A 23,051-nucleotide genomic window follows, 5' to 3' on the forward strand; every position below is an offset into this window, starting at 1 on the left:
AGGAAGAAAAACAAGTAAACAAGGCTGAAAATAAGCCGTTATACAAACACCCAGTATAGCAGAAGTACACTAAAGTGAATACGTAACACAGTACACAAATATTACAAAGCAAAAACAGCGTGTTTAATAAAAGAGATTAGATCATGAACAATTAGATCATGAACAAAATGCACCACAAAAGTAGAAATTCAAGCAGAAAGAAAAAGGACAGTATACAGTAATGGAAAAACAGTCCTTCTTAAAACAACCTGGAGTTACCCTAAGTCTGATATGTATGGCTTGAACTAACTGGCCTACAGTTCTTTGCAAAAAATTCATAGAAAACTGGGAACTTAATTCTCTGGCGGAAGCAAATTGATTTACGGAAAACTATATTACTCACCAAAGTGCTTGCAGACATCCTCAGAAATGCAATGAAAACTCTCCAGCTCAGCAGACGATTAGCCACTGGGCATCTGAGGATCGATAAATGTGTGTGCAAGTCTTCTGGTTGCAGTTGCAAAGCTTGTCAGTCTAAAAAACAAATGAAGAATCATTCACTGGAAATTCCTAATAGCCAAAGACAGAGGAAATAAATTTAATATTTAATGATTCTTAAACACAACCACACCTTTGTGGATTTAGAGTAAAATATAAATCTGATCATATTATGACCGATTACCAAAGAATTCTGAATAAATCCCTGGATGTCAGAAAGACCAATAGCGAAACATTTAAGATGTTGGTGTTCACTGTGTAAATTACCCGGTATGGGGCTAGTGCCATCAGTTCACCTCATGTGGTACACTGTAGGCATTACTTCAGGGTCTTTGCAGCATCCCTATGGCCCTTAGCTGCAACCCCTTTCATTCCTTTTACTGTACCTCCTGTCATACTGTCCTTTCATCTTATTTTCCACCCTCTCCTAACAAATGATTCACTGTGCAACTGCGAGGTTTTCCTGTTACACCTTTCAAATCTTTTACTGTCAATTTCCATTTCAGTGCTGAATGACCTCATAGGTCCCAGTGCTTGGCCTTTGCCCTAAATTCTGTATTTAACTCAAACTCAACCATGCAATTTATATGGGTGGCTCTTAATCTTCCTCTGATGAAGGACTTTCTATTATTTATGACACAATTCAGCTCTCTTTACTGAGCAATGTTTGTTTTTGTAGGAGAACAGTGTGGGATATGGTAAATAGCTAAAATAATTGAAAAAATGCCACTGAACTTTGTAATTTTGAGTGGCTAGAAGTACCTTTCAATCCCTTGAAGATGGCTATCTTGGAACCCCTCTGGTCAATATTTTCATAATTCCACTAATTGAAAAAATGCTTGAGTTATCTTGTATCCTTGCTCAGGTAGGCAGTAAAGAAAATGGAGGTTCTGGTAAAAGCAGCCAAAGCTGTAGCAACGTCCAGATCAAGAAAATGGTTTGTCACAGTCTTAAACACCTATCAAGGCAAGCTTTTTAGAGTAATAAATCTGATAGTCATAAGTGTTGCATAATGGCATTCTTAATTTTAAAAGTTGCGCCACATTAAAGTGATTTTTGTAATCTTCAAATTGGTCATGTGTTTTACCCATGGACATTTAATGAATAAGTTACATGACCCAGTCCAAGGATACGGACACTAACAGTCAGGCAATTTTTTGGTGAAAGTTGAACTTTCAACTAACAAATGAAGCCCTAGGAACTCATCTCTGTATTCCAGAACACTTCAGCTTAACAGCTATCAACTTTTGAGACTTCTCTACCTATCAGCTTCATTATTGTGGTGTTTTTACTCAGCTAACTTTTTAGACATAATGCATTTTGCTGACAAATCCCTTTAATTGAATGATAAATGTCAAGTTCGGTTTTGTTTAAGTTGGAAAATTTTTGGTAATATGTACAGTTACCTGTAGATTATCTTTGTTATTTACCAGATATTGTTACTTACCAGATGGCTCAACTCCCAAAACATCTGATAAATTTAGGAGCTATTATAGTACATCAGTAATATAATAACAGATGAAGTGAAAATCCTTGTTTTCTTTGGGGAAGACTCACAATCAGTGCTGCAAAAACTGAATGGTAAGCAGCAGAGAGGAAAGACCTGGTCGAGACCTGGCGAAGAATTAAACAAATGCAATAGCTTCAAGTACAGTAATTCAGTACTGTCATAAGCAAGGGGATGGGTGTGAGCTGGAGGTACGGAAGAGGATTAAAGCAGCTTGGACTGAGTGGAGACAGGTTTCAGGGGTGATTCTTGACAAGATTCCTTTGAAATGTAGGATTAAGGTTTACAAAACAGCGATCAGTGGTTGGTGTTAGATGCTCAGAAGTATTGCCACAATAAGTTAGTGGGAGCACTGATGAGCATCTAATACCAATAGATATTCTCCAATACTACGAGTATACGTAAGATTAGATAGCCTGGAGTGATTTTCATCAACTGCAGTGTTTCCATTGATGAGCTGTCCACTGAAGATATTTAATGATGTGAAAAGGTATCAGAACTTTAATATCTTGAAAGTAACAGAATCACAAAATACCGGGATTTACTATTTCTCCAAACTTTTGCTGTTCTTTATGATAGTGAAAGTAGGAAAATTTTATATTTTTATTTAGGAGTTCGCTGTTGTTCATCTATAATTTACTTGTCATCTCGTAGTGAATGGGTGATTGCATTATTCAGAGCAATACTAATTTTTTTGACCAGGTCTCTCTCTCTCTCTCTCTCTCTCTCTCTCTCTCTCTCTCTCTCTCTCTCTCTCTCTCTCTCTCTCTCTCTCTCTCTCTCTCTCTCTCTCTCTCTCTCTCTCTCTCTAGCTATAAGCTTCTTATTGTATTATAGCTATAAGCTTCTTATTGTATTGGTAAAGCTAAAATGTTAAGGGACAAGCTGAGGAATGTCTAATCCTTTCCCATTAAATTGGGAGCTGTTATTCATGGTTAAGAATCACCACTGCCTATTATTTATCTGTTCATTATTTGTTCTCGCACCTTGTTGGCCATGTACGATAGGTTGAAGGCAAATTGAAAGCAGCTGTGATTGTCCAATCTTAAAACTAGTGCTACTTTTGAAATGGAAAATCAGACTGCTGTCTTCAGAATATTTGTGAATAGCACTCTTACATAGTGGTACTGAGGTGCTAGTTTGTATGTTTGCATCCCGACAGATTGTAGTGAAACAGAAATGAATAGCACCATGAATCCATTACCTGTGTTTTTTTTACGATCCCTGTGGTTTTTGCTCATGTCATAATTTTATGTAGTGCACAGGACCCCTTTCTTCAGTTACAAGGGTATGGCAATGGAGAATCAGACGTATATGCTTGATTGACTGGAGTCTTCTGCAGATTAGGTATTGCACAGTTAAGCTTTTATAGATGTGGTCATGTACTGTATTGATGTGCTTGCTCATTCTACCCCAGAATTACTTCAGTAAGCATGCAGAAATGTATTGGTACATGTTGTGATCATTTTATAATTTGATAATGCTTCTTTGAATGTAATTATTTTCTTGTAAGTTCCTAAGTGTGTCAGAATGCAGGTGCATTCGGTTATGTTATGAAAAACTTTCCATTTAGTTATATGATCCGAAAATTTGTTATGCTGTTTGAGTTACTTTTAGTGTTATACGAAGGCAACCTGTAAATGAACCTAGTGCTCTTTATTACAAGTTGTAGAATTGTCAGGTCACTTTTAGTAAATCCTTTAATTTAATTGACAAGGATGTTGTATCTCAAAGTTAATTTGCATTGCAGGGATGAAATAGGCCAAAGGTACAGTATGGTAAATCATTTTGTGATGGTGAAGTTAACTGATTTTTTGTGTATTATTTTAGTGTTTTACATAGTACCCATATTATTCGAAGGATTCATAATTTGAACACGCTATAGAAACTCCATTACTTTGATTGTGTTTTTTGTTTAGAAGAGAAACACACGGAACAGGAATATAGTGTGAGTTGTGTTTTTCTCTGTGAATTTTGTGTTTAATGTCTTTTCCAAGAGAATATTTTGAATTCAGAAATATTTAACTGATATAGAATTTAGTGTTTTTTTCAAGGCACAGACAACTTCAATATCTTGACCTTCTTTCTACAATTTTATAAATACATAAAGGAAATGCAATTCATTGTAGTGCTCAGTTTGTGAATTGGTTTTATAATTTTTTGGTATTGTTTTATATATGCAAATTACAAACCTTTGCTTTAACTGAAGTACTGCTACAGTGCTCAAATAAGAAAGAACTTAGGCAATAAGACAGATTTTGTACTTGTAAGGGTGGTTGAAGACTTCCTGAAAAGTTGGAGTGTGATTCTCCAATTAATAATAAGTCCTGATTGGCATTTTGGTGAAATGATCACCATGCTGTCACTTTCATTCCTTGTTTTTTAAATTATTTTTTACTATTTTTTGTAATGATCTTCTAAGTGCCAACTAAATATTTACCATTTCCATCATTTGGGCTGCTCTAAATCTTCTGGGTCAGCCATCTGTTTTGTTATAACACCTATCCTTCACATTGTATTATCTTTACCAAGAATCAGCTTCAATTCATCTTGAGTAAAATTCTAGGTCAGCTGAGCTAGGCTGTGCAGCTGGGATCTAAGTCCCAGCAAAAACTTCAGCCATGTGGGTTAGGTTCTTCAACTCTTGATTTTCGTGGCATTTATTTCTCTGCTTTTTCATTGAAAGATTTCTTTATCAGCACTATAAGGAAAGGCAAACCTTTCCACCATCAGGAGTGGCAGCTCAGGGCTGTTTTTTCTCTCTCAGGATTTGGATACCACAAACTTGGAGAGAGTGAGGTTCCTCTTTTAAAAGTCCCTGGAGAGTGGTGAAATTGGACCTTATAAATTTGATCTAATTAAGGTTCCATTCTCAGCATTTGTGTGTGCTAAGTGTGTCTGCAATCTGCAAGGGTTTAAGGAAAAGTCAGTCACTGGCACAAATAATTGGCCATTGGTAGGTTGTTGCATTTCATGAAACTTGCCAGAAGCATAATTGTGAAGTTCTAACTGCTGGGCTGTCTATTTTTGTACCTTTCCTCTGCAAGGATCTCAAACCTGTTTTTACAGTGAAGGACTCAGACTTTGGTTAACATTTTCATTCACCTCCTGTGTCAGTAATTTCATCCCAGTTGCTCTGTCTCTTTCAAATTCTATACCCTTCTGATATTTTTCTCAGGGTTTTGCAGTCTTTAAGACCATAAGATGTCTGGCTTGTTGTATTCTTGAATTGGAGTCCCTGCAAATGGATGCCATTTTTTGACTGGTTGTTAAATTCTGGAGTTATTTTCTTGCCTAGGAAAATGTGTGCTAGTTAGTCCTTCCCAAGTAAAAACGATGTTTAATCGTTCAGGCTGCAGTCTTCATTTATTGAACTTTTACTGTCATTGATTGTTTGAAACAGTATTCAACTTGAGAAACACTTTGGCAGTTGTCTTATCTGATCAAATTTTGATCTTAGGGAGTTATGTTGATTTTAGGGTGTTCATGTATCTATCCTCTCACCTACTCTTTTCAGCTCCTTTCTATATTGACTTCTCTTCACTCTTGCAGTTTGCCTGAGATGTCAGTCTAGAATTACTCTTTGTCTGTCACTTTGGATGTAATTGACCCTCCTGTAAAGTGATGATTAATGCCTGTGAGGTGCAGTCACTTCATTTAGATGAGAATATAATTAAACCTCTCTGTGCCATTATTTTGGGCTTGGAGATTACATACACTTCAAAATGTTTAAAGTTCCTGATAAAAATTCTAGATTGATTTGAAAAATTAGCTGTTTATTTAAATGTTGATAATATATCTTGGTGATTAAAACTTAGGCCATAATTGTCCCTGCCTGGAATATTGCTGTTTGTTCTTACTAACGCCTTAAGTATGATGAGCCCTACTCTGTAGTCAGTTTCCAGTCACACAAGGTTGTAAGATCTTGAAAAAGAAAGTTCTTGCTGTACATACCCAACTCATGTTCAGCTGGCCTTTAAGGTTAGTCAGCGTTTGCCTCAGTGACTCAGCTGGCCTGGAAGGTTAGTCTGTGGTCCCCTCAGTGACTCAGCTGGCCTATAAGGTTAGTCAGCGTTCCCCTCCGTGACTCAGCCATGTCTGTGTTCCCCTCGGTGACTTCTTCGAAGTTGGTTTTGTTGTTGAGATTCCCAGGGTTATCACTGCTGTTTCCTGTTATTTTGATAAACCATTCAGGTGTTTTCTTTCCCATGTTGGCGTTTTTTACATGGCTTATTTAGCTTGAGAGTTTTGCAGAGTAAGTTTGCCCTTTCTGTAGTTGTTCATGTATCCACTGAATATTTTGCCACACTCCAGTAGGCATCAATAGTTAGTTTCATTCCTCTGTTTCTCTCTTAGCATATTAGTTTTACTCTTTCTCTTAGCTGTTCATGACTACATACAGTATTAATTTTACAATCTCAGAGATGGTTACTTTGTTTCATTAATGTGAGTTGTGTCCTTTCCCTTAATTGTGTACAGTACAGTACTGGACTTGCGTAGGCAAGAATGCTAAGTCCTGTAGTTCCTTCATGTAATCTATGGATAAAGACCTCTGGTTTACAGTGCCCCTTGGAAGGACTTGTTAAGTGTGTCTGGGCTGAACAGTGGTCATCTTATTGCACTGCAGACATAGCTTTCAAAGACTGGAGCCTAGTCTGACAAGGCTTATTCCTCTTTAATGTTGCCTGGTGTCAAGAGTTCCCATGATTTCCCATAATTGATGAATGGCAGATTTTGTGTACTGCAGTAGTGAATCTAATTGAAAAAAAACAGATGAGATTCAAATGTGATATTTTTGAAACAGGAAGAATATGTTCAAGTAATTTGCCTCGTCCATGGTATAGTCACACACTTGACCAATGAATATTTAATGATTAGCCCACATGACCCGATCCTTGCATGCAGAGAATGCAGGTCAAACATAATTCATGTGAATTTAGAAATGTCAGCTAACAGCAAATATTTAATTTTGGAAAAGTAAACTTATAAGAGTTATTTTTGTTTTTGGGGTTTATCCAATAACTAAAGAAGTAAGTAAATATCTTCATTTTATCGAATAAAATGTAAATTTTGGCACAGGAGACTATACAGTAATGTTTACATAGCAGGTGACTAATTTTTAAAAATTTTTTATTTTTAAATTCGGAAAATCAACATCATACACATTTTGTAATTTTATATATGATTTTACAGGTCATAATGTATCAAAACATCTAAAATATATCAAGGCTTCTAATTGTAAATATTTCATGCATTTTATGTCTCTTACGGTTAGCACTACCAGTAGAATACAGCAGTACAGTAAACCCCCTGTATTCGCATTCTCACAATTCGCGAACTCACGCATTCGCGGGTTTCTCTGTGGAACATATCTACCCATTCTTTGCGGAAAATTCGCCCATTCGTGGTATTTTTCTCTGAGAAATATTCACTAATTACTGTATTTTCATATAATTTTCATGACTAAATGCACTTTTTGTGATAAAACTATTAAAGTACTCAGGTATAAGCATTTTTCAGGGTTTTTCTTGTGTTTAAACTATCAAAATGGGCAGTTCTAAGTGTTTTTAGAAGGGTTTTATGTATTCGCGGATTTTAACTATTCGTGGGGGTGGTAGTGCATGCCCCATAAATCGGGGTTCACTGTAGCCTTATTATAATTTTAGATACATCCATAGTCATAGTGTGTACATACATGTAAAGGACTTCTCTTTTACAGTAATATTTTCTTCTCTGATAAACTGATAGTTTCTTGAAACTTATCATTAATGTTGATGATAATTCTCTGTCTGACTCTCATCCATTACTCTCTGTTGAAAGCAGTCACTGATTTTATATTTCTACCTGCAGCTGCGCCAACGGCTATTGTGACCACGGTTGTTCCCCTAGGTTCTCAGTCCACGCACATGATATGTCCCCATTGTCATGCAGAGATAGATACAGCTACTAAAACTTCTCCTTCATTGGTTGCATGGTTGTCCGGTTTCATCATCTGTATTTTAGGGTATGTTATTTTGTACAAGTTTTCATGATAAAGAATTTTTGAGTTCAAGGTTAATGCATTTTTATGTGCAGAGTAAGTTATTATGTACAAGTTTTCATGATAAAGGATTTTTGAGTTCAAGGTTAATGCATTTTTATGTGCAGAGTAAGTTAATATGTACAAGTTTTTGTGATGAATCCTATATAAAGGATTTTTGAGTTCCAGACTAATGCATTTTTATGAGCGGAGTAAGTTAATAGGTACAAGTTTTTATGATAAATCCTATATAAAGGATTTTTGAGTTCCAGACTAATGCATTTTTATGTGCGGAGTAAGTTAACATGTACAGTACAAGTTTTTGTGATAAATCCTATATAAAGGATTTTTGAGTTCCAGATTAATGCATTTTTATGTGCGGAGTAAGTTAATATGTACAAGTTTTTATGATAAATCCTATATAAAGGATTTTTGAGTTCCAAATTAATGCATTTTTGTGTGCAGAGTAAGTACTGTACCATAAGTTGATACACTATGTAGGCCTTGTAGATAGAAACTGAATTTTTAGCTAGCCTATTACTGCCTTTTATGTTATTGATAATGATGCTGTAGCCTGTCTGTGTGGGGGTTTTTGTATTTTGGGAAAAATACAGATTATGTAAAAATTTGTCAGTTTTGGATAGAATGCACCTACCCCATCTGGCTTGACCAACCCCAGTAATTAGTTCTTCATTGGAGGGGTGGGTAGAGCTCTCGGCTAGCACGCTGTGGGCCCAGCGTTTGACTCTCCAACCGGCCAACGAAGAATTAGAGGAATTTATTTCTGGTGATAGAAATTCATTTCTCGTCCTAATGTGGTTCGGATTCCACAATAAGCTCTAGGTCCCGTTGCTAGGTAACCAAACCAGTTGGTTCTTAGCCACATAAAATAAATCTAATCCTTCGGGCCAGCCCTAGGAGAGCTGTTAATCAGCTCAGTGGTCTGGTTCAACTAAGATATACTTAAGTTATCCCCAGTAATTGAGTGCATGCAAGGAAGGGAGGAGGAAATCCTTCCTTCTGATTGCAGTGTAGTACTAAGTTTGTATAAAAAACAGTTTTGTATAAGAATAATGTTTTGATGGTAATAACCCATTAATGATAAAATGTTTGAATCACTTATTTACTTAGACAATCTCCCAAAAGAAAATTGTGTGATCCAGGAGGCAGATTTATTCCACGGCAGGATCCTTTGGTGAATGTTTGGCATGAGGCATGGCATTCAAGGGATTTTAATAGCAAAGGGACCTAGGTTGGGAAGGTAATGGTTTCCTATAAACTCCTAGCACTGTGTGCTTAAGAAGGCAAACTATGAAGTGCAGACTCATAGCTTAACCCTTAGGAGTTAGTCTAAACTAAATTAGTATGGAAATTATTACCTTCTGCCCACACTTTTGGTTCTAAAACAAAGACATTGATATCCAGTTGGAGTGAGAATATGTGCGAGCTAGGCTGAATGATACATTGTATTTCAGCTGTCAAAACATTCCCATGTGAAGAGACTGACAGCAATTATGTAAGTCAAGTATATGCTGTGTAATCATCCCAGTTTCAGCTAAGCAAATAGCTAATCTTGAAAACTGTAAAAGAATTTTGTCAATCTTCAGCATTTACCATTTTTCTAGTGGATGTTAGTTTGCATTTAGCGATCTGGTTAGGGAGTTTCTCTAGCATTACCATAGTCACTTGAGGAGATAGATAAGTTTCCTATTGCCTTGTTCGTGACTTTACTTATGGGTGAAACTGGTTATTTGATTTTGTAAGTACTCTAGAAAATATGTTTATGGCAGTCTTAATTTATTCCATTAGTCTGTGTAACAAAAATATGTAAAATGTAGGGAATTTCATTCAAATTGCATTAAGATATATTCTATTTTACAGGTGTTGGATGGGATGCTGTCTTATTCCTTGCTGCATTAACGAGTGTATGAATGTTGAACATAATTGCCCCAATTGCAACTCCTTCCTAGGAAAATACAAGCGAGGATAATTGAAAGTACCCACCTATCTCTGTTGTTCTTGACATCATTATAGTAGCCATGTGTTATGTGTTAGGTTAAAGATCAGTGTAATATTCTTTATGAAGGTTAAAGGTCATTGTAACTTTTGAATATGGATTTATTTTTTTTTTTTTTACCAGCAAAATAAGGTACCCTGCTGAATTGGTCAGTAGCTTTAAGGAACTTGCCCCGAACACATCAGAGTAATAAGCAGTTATTCAGATTTTGTTTCTGTAATTACTAAATGCTGCTGTCAAATACCAAATTCTTACAAGAAAAGTGATTGGATTTTGAATTTTTAAGAAAGAAATGGTTTCACAGAAAAGTGATTTACTTTGTAAGAATGGAAAATTAATTTTTAATGCTTTCACATCTCATGCATTTAAAATTGTGTTGTATCTTGCTATCAAGTAAAAGTCCACTGAACAAATCAAATTATTCACTGTATTGAATATTACATAGGATTCTCTTAATCTTTATTGTAAGTAAGTAGGATTTGTTGGAGCAAATGGAGTTGAATCATACTACATCTTTTTTCATTAATAGTTTCTATGAAAGGCCAGTTTGGTCTTCATATGCTTTAATTTATCAGTTATACTGAGATATTCAGTTTTATGTATGGATATTATTGTAATCAACTTGACCAAATTTCACATATACAGAATCTCAAACTACTGTAATTAAAATCTCCTTTTATGATCTTTGGCTAACTATAACCTAAAAGTATAAGACTATGAATTATAATATATGTCATTTGTTATATATTTGTAGACATAACATTTATTACAGCATTTTATCATTATTCATGTATCATATGCATAGATGAATTTCTATTGTTAAAACACTGGTTGCAGCGTAAATGGAACTAAACACCATCGTAATGCTATTTAGTACAAAACACCCATGACTCTGGAAATTTAAATATTAGCTCTGAAACTGGAGAAGTCTCACACTTATTCAGTAAGATTTCTTCACAAAAAATATAGAGCAAGGTTAAAAGGAAAAGCCCGACTTTGGATTGAGGTATGTGTCTTAGCCAGTGATAATTTTATGCAAAGGTACCCTTCATCGGGAACACTATATTGTAAACTTTTTGATAGTGGATGAAAAGTAATTGGTAATATTATAAATTAAGTTCTTAGTACCTATCCATGTTTATAAAGTGCCTTTTTAAGTAAGTAAGGTACTGGTAAAATGTACCAGTGATGTAGCTTGTAGGTCATGTCCAGATTTTTGATTTTGAGAGAAGGTATGCCAGAAGGAAGTAGGGTGCATGCAGTAAGCATAAACAACTTGACTTTTTAAATAAAAAAAAATTGTATCTCAGTTACTAGAGTTGGCAGGTGTCATCCAAGAAACACGAGCATTGTTGCAGCTGGTTAAATGTGCACGTAGATATTTGATCCAGTTTTGAGATGTGCAAACTTCTTGCAGTTCAGTGTTTTTTTTTAATCTAAACGAGATAATGTAAGTGTATGCGAAAGACTAACTTCTAACCAACCAGATATTTTCTAAAATTATCATACCAGATAGTAGTTAATTTAAAAAAAAGTAGAAAAAGGTTTCCATTTTGTTAACAGTATTAAGGTAGTACTGCCAAAAGTGTAAGCCAGATGACCCACAGTGAGCTTGTTTAATGAATAAAAAAATATTTGCTACCTGTTACAGTTGGGAATGAGAAACTTGAAAAGGCATCAGTTAAAAGGTTTTGGTCTTTACATACCATCATATTAACATAAATAACACAAAACCACTCAATTTAATGCTTAAAAATTTTCTGTCACTTACAGATTATAATACGTACAGTACCCCCATATATTAAGTCGTCTTTTTTTTTTAGACTTCTAATTTCTGAGAAGGCTGTATGTAACCTTTTTCAGAACGTTGCAACTCACTTTTATTAAAATTAAAAGGTTGAACTATACAGTACTCTGAAATGTATATTTATCCAAGGTAAATGACAAATAACAAAGTTAAGATAGTGCATTTTGAAGTAAATGTCAAATTATCTCATACAGCAGTTTCCTTTTGATGAAGGAATTCTGTCTTGTACAGGTTTATTTATATAACATTACTAGATATTTTTTTTTAACAGATGGTGCTCAGGTTGTAGAGATTCAACTTTTTAGACAAAATCTAACATGTTATGTGATTGGAATTTTTCTTAACATACACATTTGTTTGGAAGAATTGTTTTGTAGGGTGTTACATATTACTTTTATGTTTGTGGGTTGTTAAATAGTTATAGATGATTACAGAAAGAATGATTTTGAGTATATTTGTAAATAAGACACATGAAGAACAAAATTTGTCACGCGTCTTAAGTCCAGCAGTTACAGTAATCTTCTTAAAATGTGCAGTGGTGATAAAAATTGAAGTGAAAAATTTTAAGTGCCTTGTAGGAATGGAAAAATCACTTGGTACCAAATATTTTTAGCATTAGTCCTGCTAATACTTGGCAGTCTTACAAAAATAGACTTGATGTAGGGAGGATATAGTAAAAATTCTCAATTTTTTGTTTAACTATTTGGTGCTAATAACTTGTGATATTTTGGCAAATGCCCCTTCTCTCTATTAAAGCCCCCCCCTCTTTTTTGAGTCTGCTGTTGGACCTTTATGAAGGCTGAATTTGCGGCAAGTTAGATTGCTGAATTTTGATCTTCTAAAGGAAAATAGGCAGCTGCTGAATTTGATCTTCTAAAGGAAAATGGGCAGCTCTGTCCATTTTTATATGGGATGGTAACAAGCAGCTTTGCAAATTCTGTAGGCATGTGTAATTTTGTGCAACATCAGAAGTCTCTTAGTTCTTCCATTCTGTTCTTTACTACCCCAGAATTTTCAGGTCTAAGACAGTGGTAATACTACCTTAAATATGTTAGCTGTTTAGCTTGTAGTTGTCCTCGTATTCTTTCATACAAAATAAAGGTTTTGTGCAAGTTGGGTGTTAAACAACAAAATTGTGTAATTAAAAATAGTTCTGCTTTATTTATAGTAAAAGTTATAGTACTATTTCCAAATACTGTACTACAACACAGTATGTGTATTGATAACCATTTATTTTGTGTTGATGTCTGAAATATTTAATTAAAAGTTCAGTTTCTAGAATCTCCTTTATTTAGGGAAACTTCCACCCATTTAAACCAGATATACTGTCACGTGGGCACATTTTTCACTGGAGTATGTTTAAAAAAATAAATGAAAAAGTACACCAATACTAACATTTTACATAGCTTATAGATATTTTTGTTTCATTTTCTTCATCCTCACATCATACACTTCATAATTTGTTTTGCATGAATTTTTAGTTTTGTATGTCATAGGAACTCTTCATTTGGTGAAAGGTTTTCTCTTTGAATAACGTATTGCAAAATTATGAGCTGCATTTATTATTTTTTTCATAAACTTTTATTACCTCAGTTTACATGCCAAGCCATTTAAATTAAGGTAATCGTATCTAATTTTCCATCAGGTGTTGCTGTTGCAATAATGCATAAAAGGACATCTAGAATTTTGAATATTGCTGATTATTCCTGCATAATTTAGATACCTTTAAAATGTATTTTTTCTAATGTATATAGTTCTGTAATATGCAACATTAACAGTTTCATGCATATACAATATTTGACTGACCATATCTTTGACAAATACAAAGTAAAATATTCAAAAAGGACTTTTCTTGACCAGCACGGTTTATCAAGTTAAATCAGTTACCACATTTTCATCACAGTTCTTTCTTGCATGATTTTTTAGTGCTTTTATATAATGAACTTTGATTTAAAGAATGAGGAAGGTAAGTGTACAAAATAATAGTGCCTGAGGAAGGTAAGTGTACAAAATAACAGTGGCTGAACCTCGAAACAGTCTACGAATTAAACATAGTCTCATATGGGAAGGGCAAAGGCATATCACACTTGAAAAGATTGTTAGCATCAAAACAAAACTTCTGGGTAAAGAAAAAATTAACCTAAATTATTTTTACATTTCATTCTGTTAGGTCATTAAACATGGGAGAAATTAAACTGGAGATTCATAATTTTGTGGATATCCATACATTATTTTCCTTGTTATAAAAAATAACTTTAGCACCAAGTATTGTTTTTGTGTAAACACTAGAGCTAAAAATACTTTTCTGAGGGTAAAAAAAAGGTGGTGAAGACATTGAAAATATAAATTTGTCTCTTTTATACAGGTTCAGGCACATGGCTTAATATTACACACCTAGAATATGAATTACCTCCACCAAAAATGGAGACAATTTTTAAAAGCGTACTTTAATGACCAGAGGCTGCTTTGTCCAGGCAACTGCCGTCTGTGACGATACTCTCGCAGTCGAACCCCACTAACCACACATACTAACTGCTGAATTAATGCTATAGCAACTAAAGTTCCCAAGAGTACACCATAGCATGAACCAGATATTGCCAACCTTGACCTGTAAGAAAGACAAAAAAATGAAAAATGAATAGAAAATGAGGTACGGTTTTGTTCCTACAGGAATACAAACCATTGCCTTTATTTAGGAGTATCTTTCAGCATGAGCTGGAAACTGGTTGAAACTTTAGGCTGCAGTAGAGGACAGATGTGCTACCCTCTGATGTCCAGACTGCCAGTTGAGAACTTGGGTACTGGATAAGTATTCTCTCATTGCCGATCTCTTGTTTAATTACATGGTTTACTCTCATGGAGTAAAATTTACGCCATCTTCATCGAGATATCACCGCCTTTGTTGGCTGTTATATCTCTGGCAAATTTCCTGAATAGGAATGGTTTAAGAGTGACTTCTTTGAAGTATTTCAACAAAAATTTATAACACTTCCATACGACAGTGTGCTTTTCACAATTATCTTAATGATAGATACTATGACAATTCTTGTGTGGAAAAAAGTAGCATTTCACATAATAAGAAAAATTACAATCACTAATTACACAAAAAGTTGCAAATATTACACAGGAAGGAGACTTGAACCATTAGTAAATACTGCATAACGTATCTACAGTACTTACAGTGCAAGTTTTTGTATATGATAATGTTTTGAAAAAGCTTACATACTAGAAATGTACTGAATCCTACTTACTGAAAGTTCACAAAAGCGTCTGGACAATGATGGGGCAGCATGACCATTGTGAAATAGAGATCATATAACTTAGGATGACACACTGAAGTAAGACTTAAGTGGGATCCATACATCAGCGACAGCACACCAAACCACAGCCCAGTCACAAACCAGCGATCGTTAACGCAGCTTACGCACGTATCCAACCTAAATTGCAAAAGAGAGAATTAAAGTAAATGGAATGATTGAAAAGACATAAAAATAACAGTGCTACAAACACCGGAAAATATAATTCTGTAAGCAATATCAGCATGGCCAATCATAACTCTTGCTTGGTAAAAAAAACTGTTGGACTTTATTGTTTGTACAATGCCTATTCCAGAACTCATACTACAGCATCCAGACATTTTCAATTAGCCTTACAGTTTGTAAAACTAGGTCATATTGAAACAAACTACATATATTTTATATTATTATTATTATTATTATTATTATTATTATTATTATTATTATTATTATTATCATTATTATTATTATATTAGCCAAACAAAAACTTTTTTCAGTTTTCTTCTGAAGAAGGAAAGAGAAACCCACAAGATTCCTTTGTATAACTTGTTTAATTGTAAATATTTACCAGTAAACAAGTTATACACAGGAATCTTGTGGGTTTCTCTTTCCATTATTATTATTATTATATACTAGGAAACAACAAATGAAGAGATTATAAAGGGCCCTTGCAAAGGTGAAAAATAAAAAGGCTCAAAGACCATCCAGAATAACGTCAATAAGGCAACAGGAGAATCAGTTATTTATAAGCTTACTAGAATACTAGTTGGTCTGTCTTATGGAACCATATGGGGACCAAAAGAGTAACTCCTTTGAGGATGAACAGCGGCTATGTAATCAATGAGGAAACACTAACATGGAACAGTAGCTAAACTGGAAATTCACACTGTTATCAATTACTATGGTTAGTCTAGTCAGCTTAGACTAAGTAAACATAAAACATTTATTTAATACAGTTATGATAAAGCAAACGTGACCCAGCATTTGCCAATGAGAAAAACCCACCTGTGAAAAGATGACACTAATTTTAAGTTGAATATATACTCATCGTCCTACCATTACAAAATGGGAGTATGCAGTAAATACAGAACCTTCTTGGTCGCATAACTTCCTTTCTCAATAACCAGAATACATGACAAATCAAACCACACCAAGAAGGTCAAATATAATTAAGGCTTACTGCTTAATATAATGCTGATGATACATGCATTTAGGTAAAACAATGCATTAACAAAATCATGAACATGCATTCATATAGTATGGCTGATAATTAATTTATTTACATATACACAGCAACCAATGAATAAAGAAATGAGGCAAGACTGGAAAACCTGGTAAAAAAAATCTTGCCCGTGGCAGGTATCAGCCTTTTTCAAGCAAAATCCATGAACAAGCAATTCAATTTTGTAGCTTATTTCTTCATGGTAATGGTGATAAGAATACTAGTACAACAAAGGTCTGTATTTACCTCTAAATCACTCTCATTCAAGAGAAACTTACCATATACAGTGGTGATCCTCATCAGGAAACAAGCATCACAGGTACGGCAATGTGAGGCCTGCCTCGGAACTTGCTTGTCACACTCCCCACAAATCCTCCAAGCACCGGATTCAATGATCTCTCCATAAAGCTGTTCATCAGCTGTGCTCCTAGGCTCAAATCCCGCACACGACGTGGCATGTACAAGATACATGGATGTGCATGAAAGCCAAATAAAAATAACCAACACAAGGTTTTCATATGGACTGATCTTGAGGTAAGGAATAACCTGAGTGAAATAGATCACTAGAAGTGAAAATACTGAGACAATCATCCACACTAGAAAGAACTTAGTTCTTTTGTGCTTTTTAACATGCCTCCTTTCATTACTTGCACTTCCATATACTGAGGCACTCTGTAAAGTTGACTTTTTTCTGAAAAATCTATGAATTGAAAAAGTAACAACAGGAAAAATGACTAGGTATGATATAAATGCCATTGTCCAAGATATGCAGGCAAGAAGAATAATGCAGGGTACCAATGTAACTGCACCAAATGTGTCTAGGGGAACCCGTCTTGCGCCTCCTCTCCAGGGAATTCTTAAGCGATCTGATAAAGTCCTCCAAATTTTTTCAGTTGTTCTTTCACCCACAGGATTTAGTGTTATCAACCTGAAAAATGAAATAAGATAGTAAACATATGAACAATCTTCAATAAGCAAAAGTTTTGTATACTAGTGTCATTTCAAGAAAAGACTGCCACTTTCAGGTTAATTCAAACATGAAAGATTTGTGGAGGGTGTTGAGGATGCCTGGTGAGGAGGACTATTTGCACAGATTAATTTCTTGTCAGCTCTATTAGTGCTATGATGGTAGACATGGTTTAATGGGTTACTGGACAATTTTCCTATTAATATTAGTACAGTATAATGAAGAATTTATGGTAATATAAAACTTGATAAGTCCCATGTGTTCTAGGATAAAATATATTCAAATACATCAGCTGTTCAATATGAATTCCAGCATTACCCACTGACTGACCATTACCCACTGACTGACAATTGTAATTCTAAAATTAATATTACTTTATCTATCATTCATTAATTTCTTGGGTTTTATAAACAGAGACACACCATTCCAAATAAAAGAAAATTGTTCACACACACACACACACACACCTTCGTAATTTGTGGGTTTTCATAAATCCTAGACACTCCATTCCAAGTATAAAGAAAATTGTTTGCTGGCTAAGTATACAAATTATGCATGTGCCCCATGGATGGTGGGTTTGAGGCAAACAAGACCTCACCCTTTACTGATGGCACCCAATATCTCCTAAACATAATTTTGTGAATGAATTCTATGGAAATTCAAACTATTATTCCCATTTTCTAATACCTTTGCTGTATGTTAGTACATTTTACTGATATTACTGAAAATATCATTAACTTTTGTTAAGTATCTTTGTCTGTTAGTGAGGTTTTTTGCTACTTACTCCACCACTTTTGGACTGTACTTTATGATGGTTAATTCAAGTATAGTCTATTGTTATTTTCATTAAACGGTGTGTTCACTAATTAGTGTGTTTTTACATTTGTTTTTGACATTCATTCTAGATTCTGAACTTATATGAGTAACAGGTTGGTTGTAATATGAGTATCAACTTGGTAAGTTAACAAACATCGAGTCTTAGGCTCATTGGCCATTTTCTATCCAGTGGCATTGGCATTTCTGCTCATTTTATGTTGTATCTTTGATGTGTGTTATTTGTGCCAATATTCTTTATATATTTCATAGTTTGAGAGTCAAAATTATTTGATAAGTTGCCTGGGGTCCCCTAAATGTACACTCCATGACATAAGAAAAATCCTTGATTTGGCTGAGGCCATGAGAATGGGTACTTCTCTGAACCTCAAGGCCTCTAATGTTAACCAAGATGTTTAGAACTTAGAGCTGCCTTCCCAGGACACATACACCTGCAATGAAGGGATTTATCCTTACAACCTCTATTAGATATACCAGGACCTTCAATATACCCTGCTTAAGTCTTACACTGGAAAAGACAGAGTCTAAGCACAGTAACTAGCTGGGGATGAAATCTTGACAGGCATGGTTAAACTATAGCTGGGGAGGAGAGTAAGACTTGGATTTCTGTTGCCTACATATGAAATTCGGATTTTAAATATTTTTACTGTGATTAAAGATGAAACATCACCAGCGATCAAATATTCTCTGTTGTACTGTTATAATATGTGTGATAATCACTGTCAACTAACCTTGTAATGAAGTACGGTACAGTAAATCGGGCAAAGCAAAAGATATGGTAACACGTACCTTCGTATGCACACACACACTCGATCTTGTAGTGAACTTCCTGGTTTTTAAGTTTATGTCCAGTAATTGATATTTCATTAAAGGATATGTACAGTACAGTACTGATATATGGTTGAGAGAGAGAGAGAGAGAGAGAGAGAGAGAGAGAGAGAGAGAGAGAGAGAGAGAGAGAGAGAGAGAGAGAGAGAACTAAGATTCTATGTCGTCAAATTCGCTACTGTTGGTTTTGTGCTGCCTACATTTGAAGTTTGGATTTTAAATATTTTTACAGTGATTAGATCAATATAATAATATAAACAATACAGTATAAATGGATTATGTAAGTGAAATAATAGTTAATTATATTTTTTTTGTTTTTTTCTGAGAGAGAGAGAGAGAGAGAGAGAGAGAGAGAGAGAGAGAGAGAGAGAGAGAGAGAGAGAGAGAGAGAGAGAGATTATTTTTCAATAAATTTATGGGAGATGGTGAGGATGTAACCACGAAATGACGTAGGTCGAGTATGACGTAACCCGAGAACTTACTTTATGTGAAGCATTACTACAGAGTAGTTTAACTAGGTCACTTGATCACATACCAGGCTTCATTTGGGTTTTCTGAAGGGGAAGGTTTCTCCTACAGTTAACACTCACTCTGCTTCTTTAAAAATGCAATCCAAAAAAATAGTGTACCTACATACCAATAACTGATAAAGGAAAAAATGAGGTTTATCTACTGCATGGAAACATACAACTTTAAATAAGCAAACTATAAAAGATAATGAACTAAGAGTAAAATAAAGATAAATAATATATTAATCTTGATAAAACACTGCACATGATTCAGTGGAAGGGTTAAGAAAATTGCTAAGTCTAGAGAAAATTACAAATCTAAACATACCTATCAAAGGCTTCATCAACGGCATCACAGTTGCAAAAGGCAGCAAGAATGTGGGATCGTTCACCATCTTCATTAATGTACTCGCAGCAACACAATGCAGAATCATCCTAAGGATACCATGAATAAAAATCAAAATCACTACTATTAACAAATGTTATGAATAATTTGGAAATCTGAGAAGCAACTATTACTAATGAACAATTATGTGAATGGTCTCTTGTTTGTCATTTTTTCATGAGCTGTATTTCGACAGAGATTTTTCACATTCACAATTGATCTCTGGTCCCCTTTATCTGCCAAGAGCAACCAGATTCACTGAACAGCAGGACATACATCAGCCAAACACTTGTTTATGCCCTTCATAATTTTGTTGCTCACTTTTCTTGTTCAAATCCATGATGAACAAAAATGCAAACATCATACGTGCAATAAAATAAATAAAAAGTTGCAACTCATTGGTCAGTCGAGGCATAACAAGACTTCTTAACTCTATTACAGCTGAAGAAAAAATGAACCCTTAGTGTAAAAATAATTGTAGTTGACATAAGAAGATATATACTATTCATTATGATGTATAGATAAAAAAGAAATGTCCAAACAGAGCCAGGTTCACAGAGAATTTTTTTGGAAAATTTCTTAATTTCTTGGTTTTCATAAACTAAATAATACAGCCATAAAAATTCTAAAGCTACTGTACAGGTTATTTTTTAATGTCATCTATAAATTTCATACCAAGATGTTAACAATCACCCAGCAAAGTGATGGCATTATCATCACCACCATTGCTTTCATAATATAGCACAATGATTTTGCAATCACTTGCTGTCTCAAAAAATCAAGAATTTCACCTGTTACCATATCCTTTCAGGTTTCAAGAACTACCAACTATGTGTTATTTTATTCCTACAAAGAGTTCCCAGATATTATTACCTGCATAAAAAAAGTTGTCAAAAAATACAGTTAGCTCATCCCACAGGAACTGACATATGTGCACTGGCCTATGACTTCAAATCTACTAAAGCACAAGCGGTGATTGAAGAATATGGAAGTTGATTTATGTCACATCAACAGGTACAGAACTTAACCACATACTGTATTTTTTCAGCAACTTAATTTATGCTTATAAAAGTCCACCTCATGCAATTCATTTTTTTGTTTTTTTTTTGTTCCCCTAAAGAACACAGTTTTCCATTATGGTCCCATGACAATTATTCTACATAATGTGATGGAGAAACAAAATAAGTGGTTTGCACCACAACAGAGGTTAGAAATGTACAAAATACAAGAGAAGCAGTCTGAAAAACAAGCTACAGGTCTAGGCTCTTGTTCGTGTATCTGATATCATATTAACCACAGTCAGCTCTTACCAAAACATGGCTTTCTTAGTCAAGTTACAATTAAAACTGATTTATAAACTAAGCTAGGTTTAATCCCGGGGTAAAACTACACAACAGCTCCACATGAACTATTACCTTGGAAATCGATTTTTCCTGTACTTTTAGTGTTGCTGATGAAGGAGGTGGTGTTGTTTATGGTAGGACTATAGGGTAGCTCCACGTCACCTGACGGCACTATAACTTGACTTTTTCTACAGTTTTTTGGTTGCTAATTATGAATTTACCTTTAATTTTTGGCGCTCGAATGTAATTAACCTGTAATTAACCCCTGAAGTCCATCCGACAAGGGTTTCCATACGCGATCTTCACAAGACAGAGCACGGATACGTCTGTTTCGAATGGTTCATATCCCGTCCGGCAAGTGCAATAACTTGTTAACCTATGGGTACCCAACCGCCCACGGGCCAGTACTAAACACGGTGAAGGGACATTCCATTTGGCCGACAACAAACAGATGCACCGCCAGTATCAGAACCCCTAAAAGTGTAGAAAAACCAGTTGCAAAGGTAAAAACAGGCGCAGAGCTAATATATAGAATTACCTTGTTTATTGTCAGTCAATTATTATTAACCTCATATCTACCCAACATGGTTGTGGACCCTTTGGGAACGAGGGGTTTTGGAAACGCTGGGAGAAAGACCGGACCAAAATGTTGTTGTTATGGAATGGCTCCGTGCATGCATAAGTCATCAGGGAACCATGTGTTCAAGAAGGGACTGGCTAAGGAAACCTATTATAATAGGAACTATACTAACCTATCATACCCCTAACCTAACCTAACCTAACCTAACCTAGCAGACGGTGTTACTCAGTCAAGGAGCTCTGCCCCTGAACCCCCTGGTGAAGGAAACTACTTTATAAAAAAAGTTCCCCTAGCTTATAACGCTGCACATGTGCGATAGCATTCCAGGATGCCATGCATACAATTTCTGAGGTTAATTACAGTCGACCGACAAAACATAATGGTAAATTCTTAATAAGCAACCAAAATACCATAGGAAAAATCAATTTCCAAAGTAATCACCAATCCAGAACTCTTGCTTAGTTCTACACCCTAAGTTACCCTAAGGTTAGGTTAAGAAGAATCAATGTTGAAACAAGTCTTTGATTTAATTATGTACCGTTGACTCCACCTATAGAAAAGGACACAGTAATCTCAGAGTTTGGAATACACCTAGACTTAGCTATTAACACAACTGAACCCCCATAAAAGTACAGTTACATGACTAGGTCAATGCTCAGGCCGAAATTAAAGCAACGAAATGAAGGGCTACCTTACCATCTCGCATTGATTCAAATGACGATGTCAACAGGAGATTCAGTGACCACAAGTCATCAGATGACAGTCAGTGAGTTCACTTCCTATTAAGCCACGCTAAGTTAGACCTCGAGTACATACGCTGCAAACCCGCACAAGTAATTAAAAAATGAGGTATAATTCTTGAGTGTAACGATAATGTCCGTCAGATAAATAACAAATAATGGTCCGAGTCACTTATCAATGCCTTTGGAATTTGACGTTTCAGGTTTTCAAGCGAGACTAGAGTTGGATTTGTTATGAAAACCAAACCAGTTTATTATGCGGGTACGTTCCTTATGAAGAGCTTTTGATTCCTATGGTGTTTGCTGTGTGTAATTTACGTCATGAATGTTATTAATTGTAATATTTATTATTATAGAATTTTAAAATCTATATAAAATACTGGGCTATTCTTTTAGATATTCCATAACTTTTTTTATAACCTTTAAAAACTTAAATCCGAAGAAACAAAACTCCTGAAACCTGGTTGTTTTACTTAATAAAATGTTCTTATCGCCATATGTCGGGGAAATAACAATCCCA

The 23,051-nt window shown here is 35.0% G+C and overlaps 2 protein-coding genes across 9 annotated transcripts in view; one reads left to right on the forward strand and one right to left on the reverse strand.

The window, feature by feature from the left end:
* LOC136845115 (lipopolysaccharide-induced tumor necrosis factor-alpha factor homolog) overlaps positions 1-13,670 on the forward strand; it is a 35,743-nt gene extending 22,073 nt beyond the window's left edge. For all 8 annotated transcript variants that reach the window (XM_067114943.1, XM_067114949.1, XM_067114945.1 and 5 more), the window contains 2 exons: positions 7,835-7,988; positions 9,885-13,670. In XM_067114943.1, the coding sequence (XP_066971044.1) occupies positions 7,835-7,988; positions 9,885-9,993 (263 nt within the window). In that variant the 3' untranslated portion in view covers positions 9,994-13,670. The remainder of the gene's footprint in view (positions 1-7,834; positions 7,989-9,884) is intronic.
* A 485-nt stretch (positions 13,671-14,155) lies between these two features.
* Positions 14,156-22,629, reverse strand: GABPI (zinc finger DHHC-type palmitoyltransferase GABPI). The gene is given in 6 exon segments (XM_067114941.1): positions 14,156-14,435; positions 15,079-15,264; positions 16,624-16,642; positions 16,645-17,273; positions 19,812-19,918; positions 22,488-22,629. Coding segments are annotated over 6 exon segments (1,146 nt in total). The 5' UTR covers positions 22,491-22,629; the 3' UTR covers positions 14,156-14,233.
* Positions 22,630-23,051: the final 422 nt, after the last annotated feature.

The sequence above is a fragment of the Macrobrachium rosenbergii genome, chromosome 13 (genome assembly GCF_040412425.1).
Source record: "Macrobrachium rosenbergii isolate ZJJX-2024 chromosome 13, ASM4041242v1, whole genome shotgun sequence".
NCBI lineage: Eukaryota > Metazoa > Arthropoda > Malacostraca > Decapoda > Palaemonidae > Macrobrachium > Macrobrachium rosenbergii.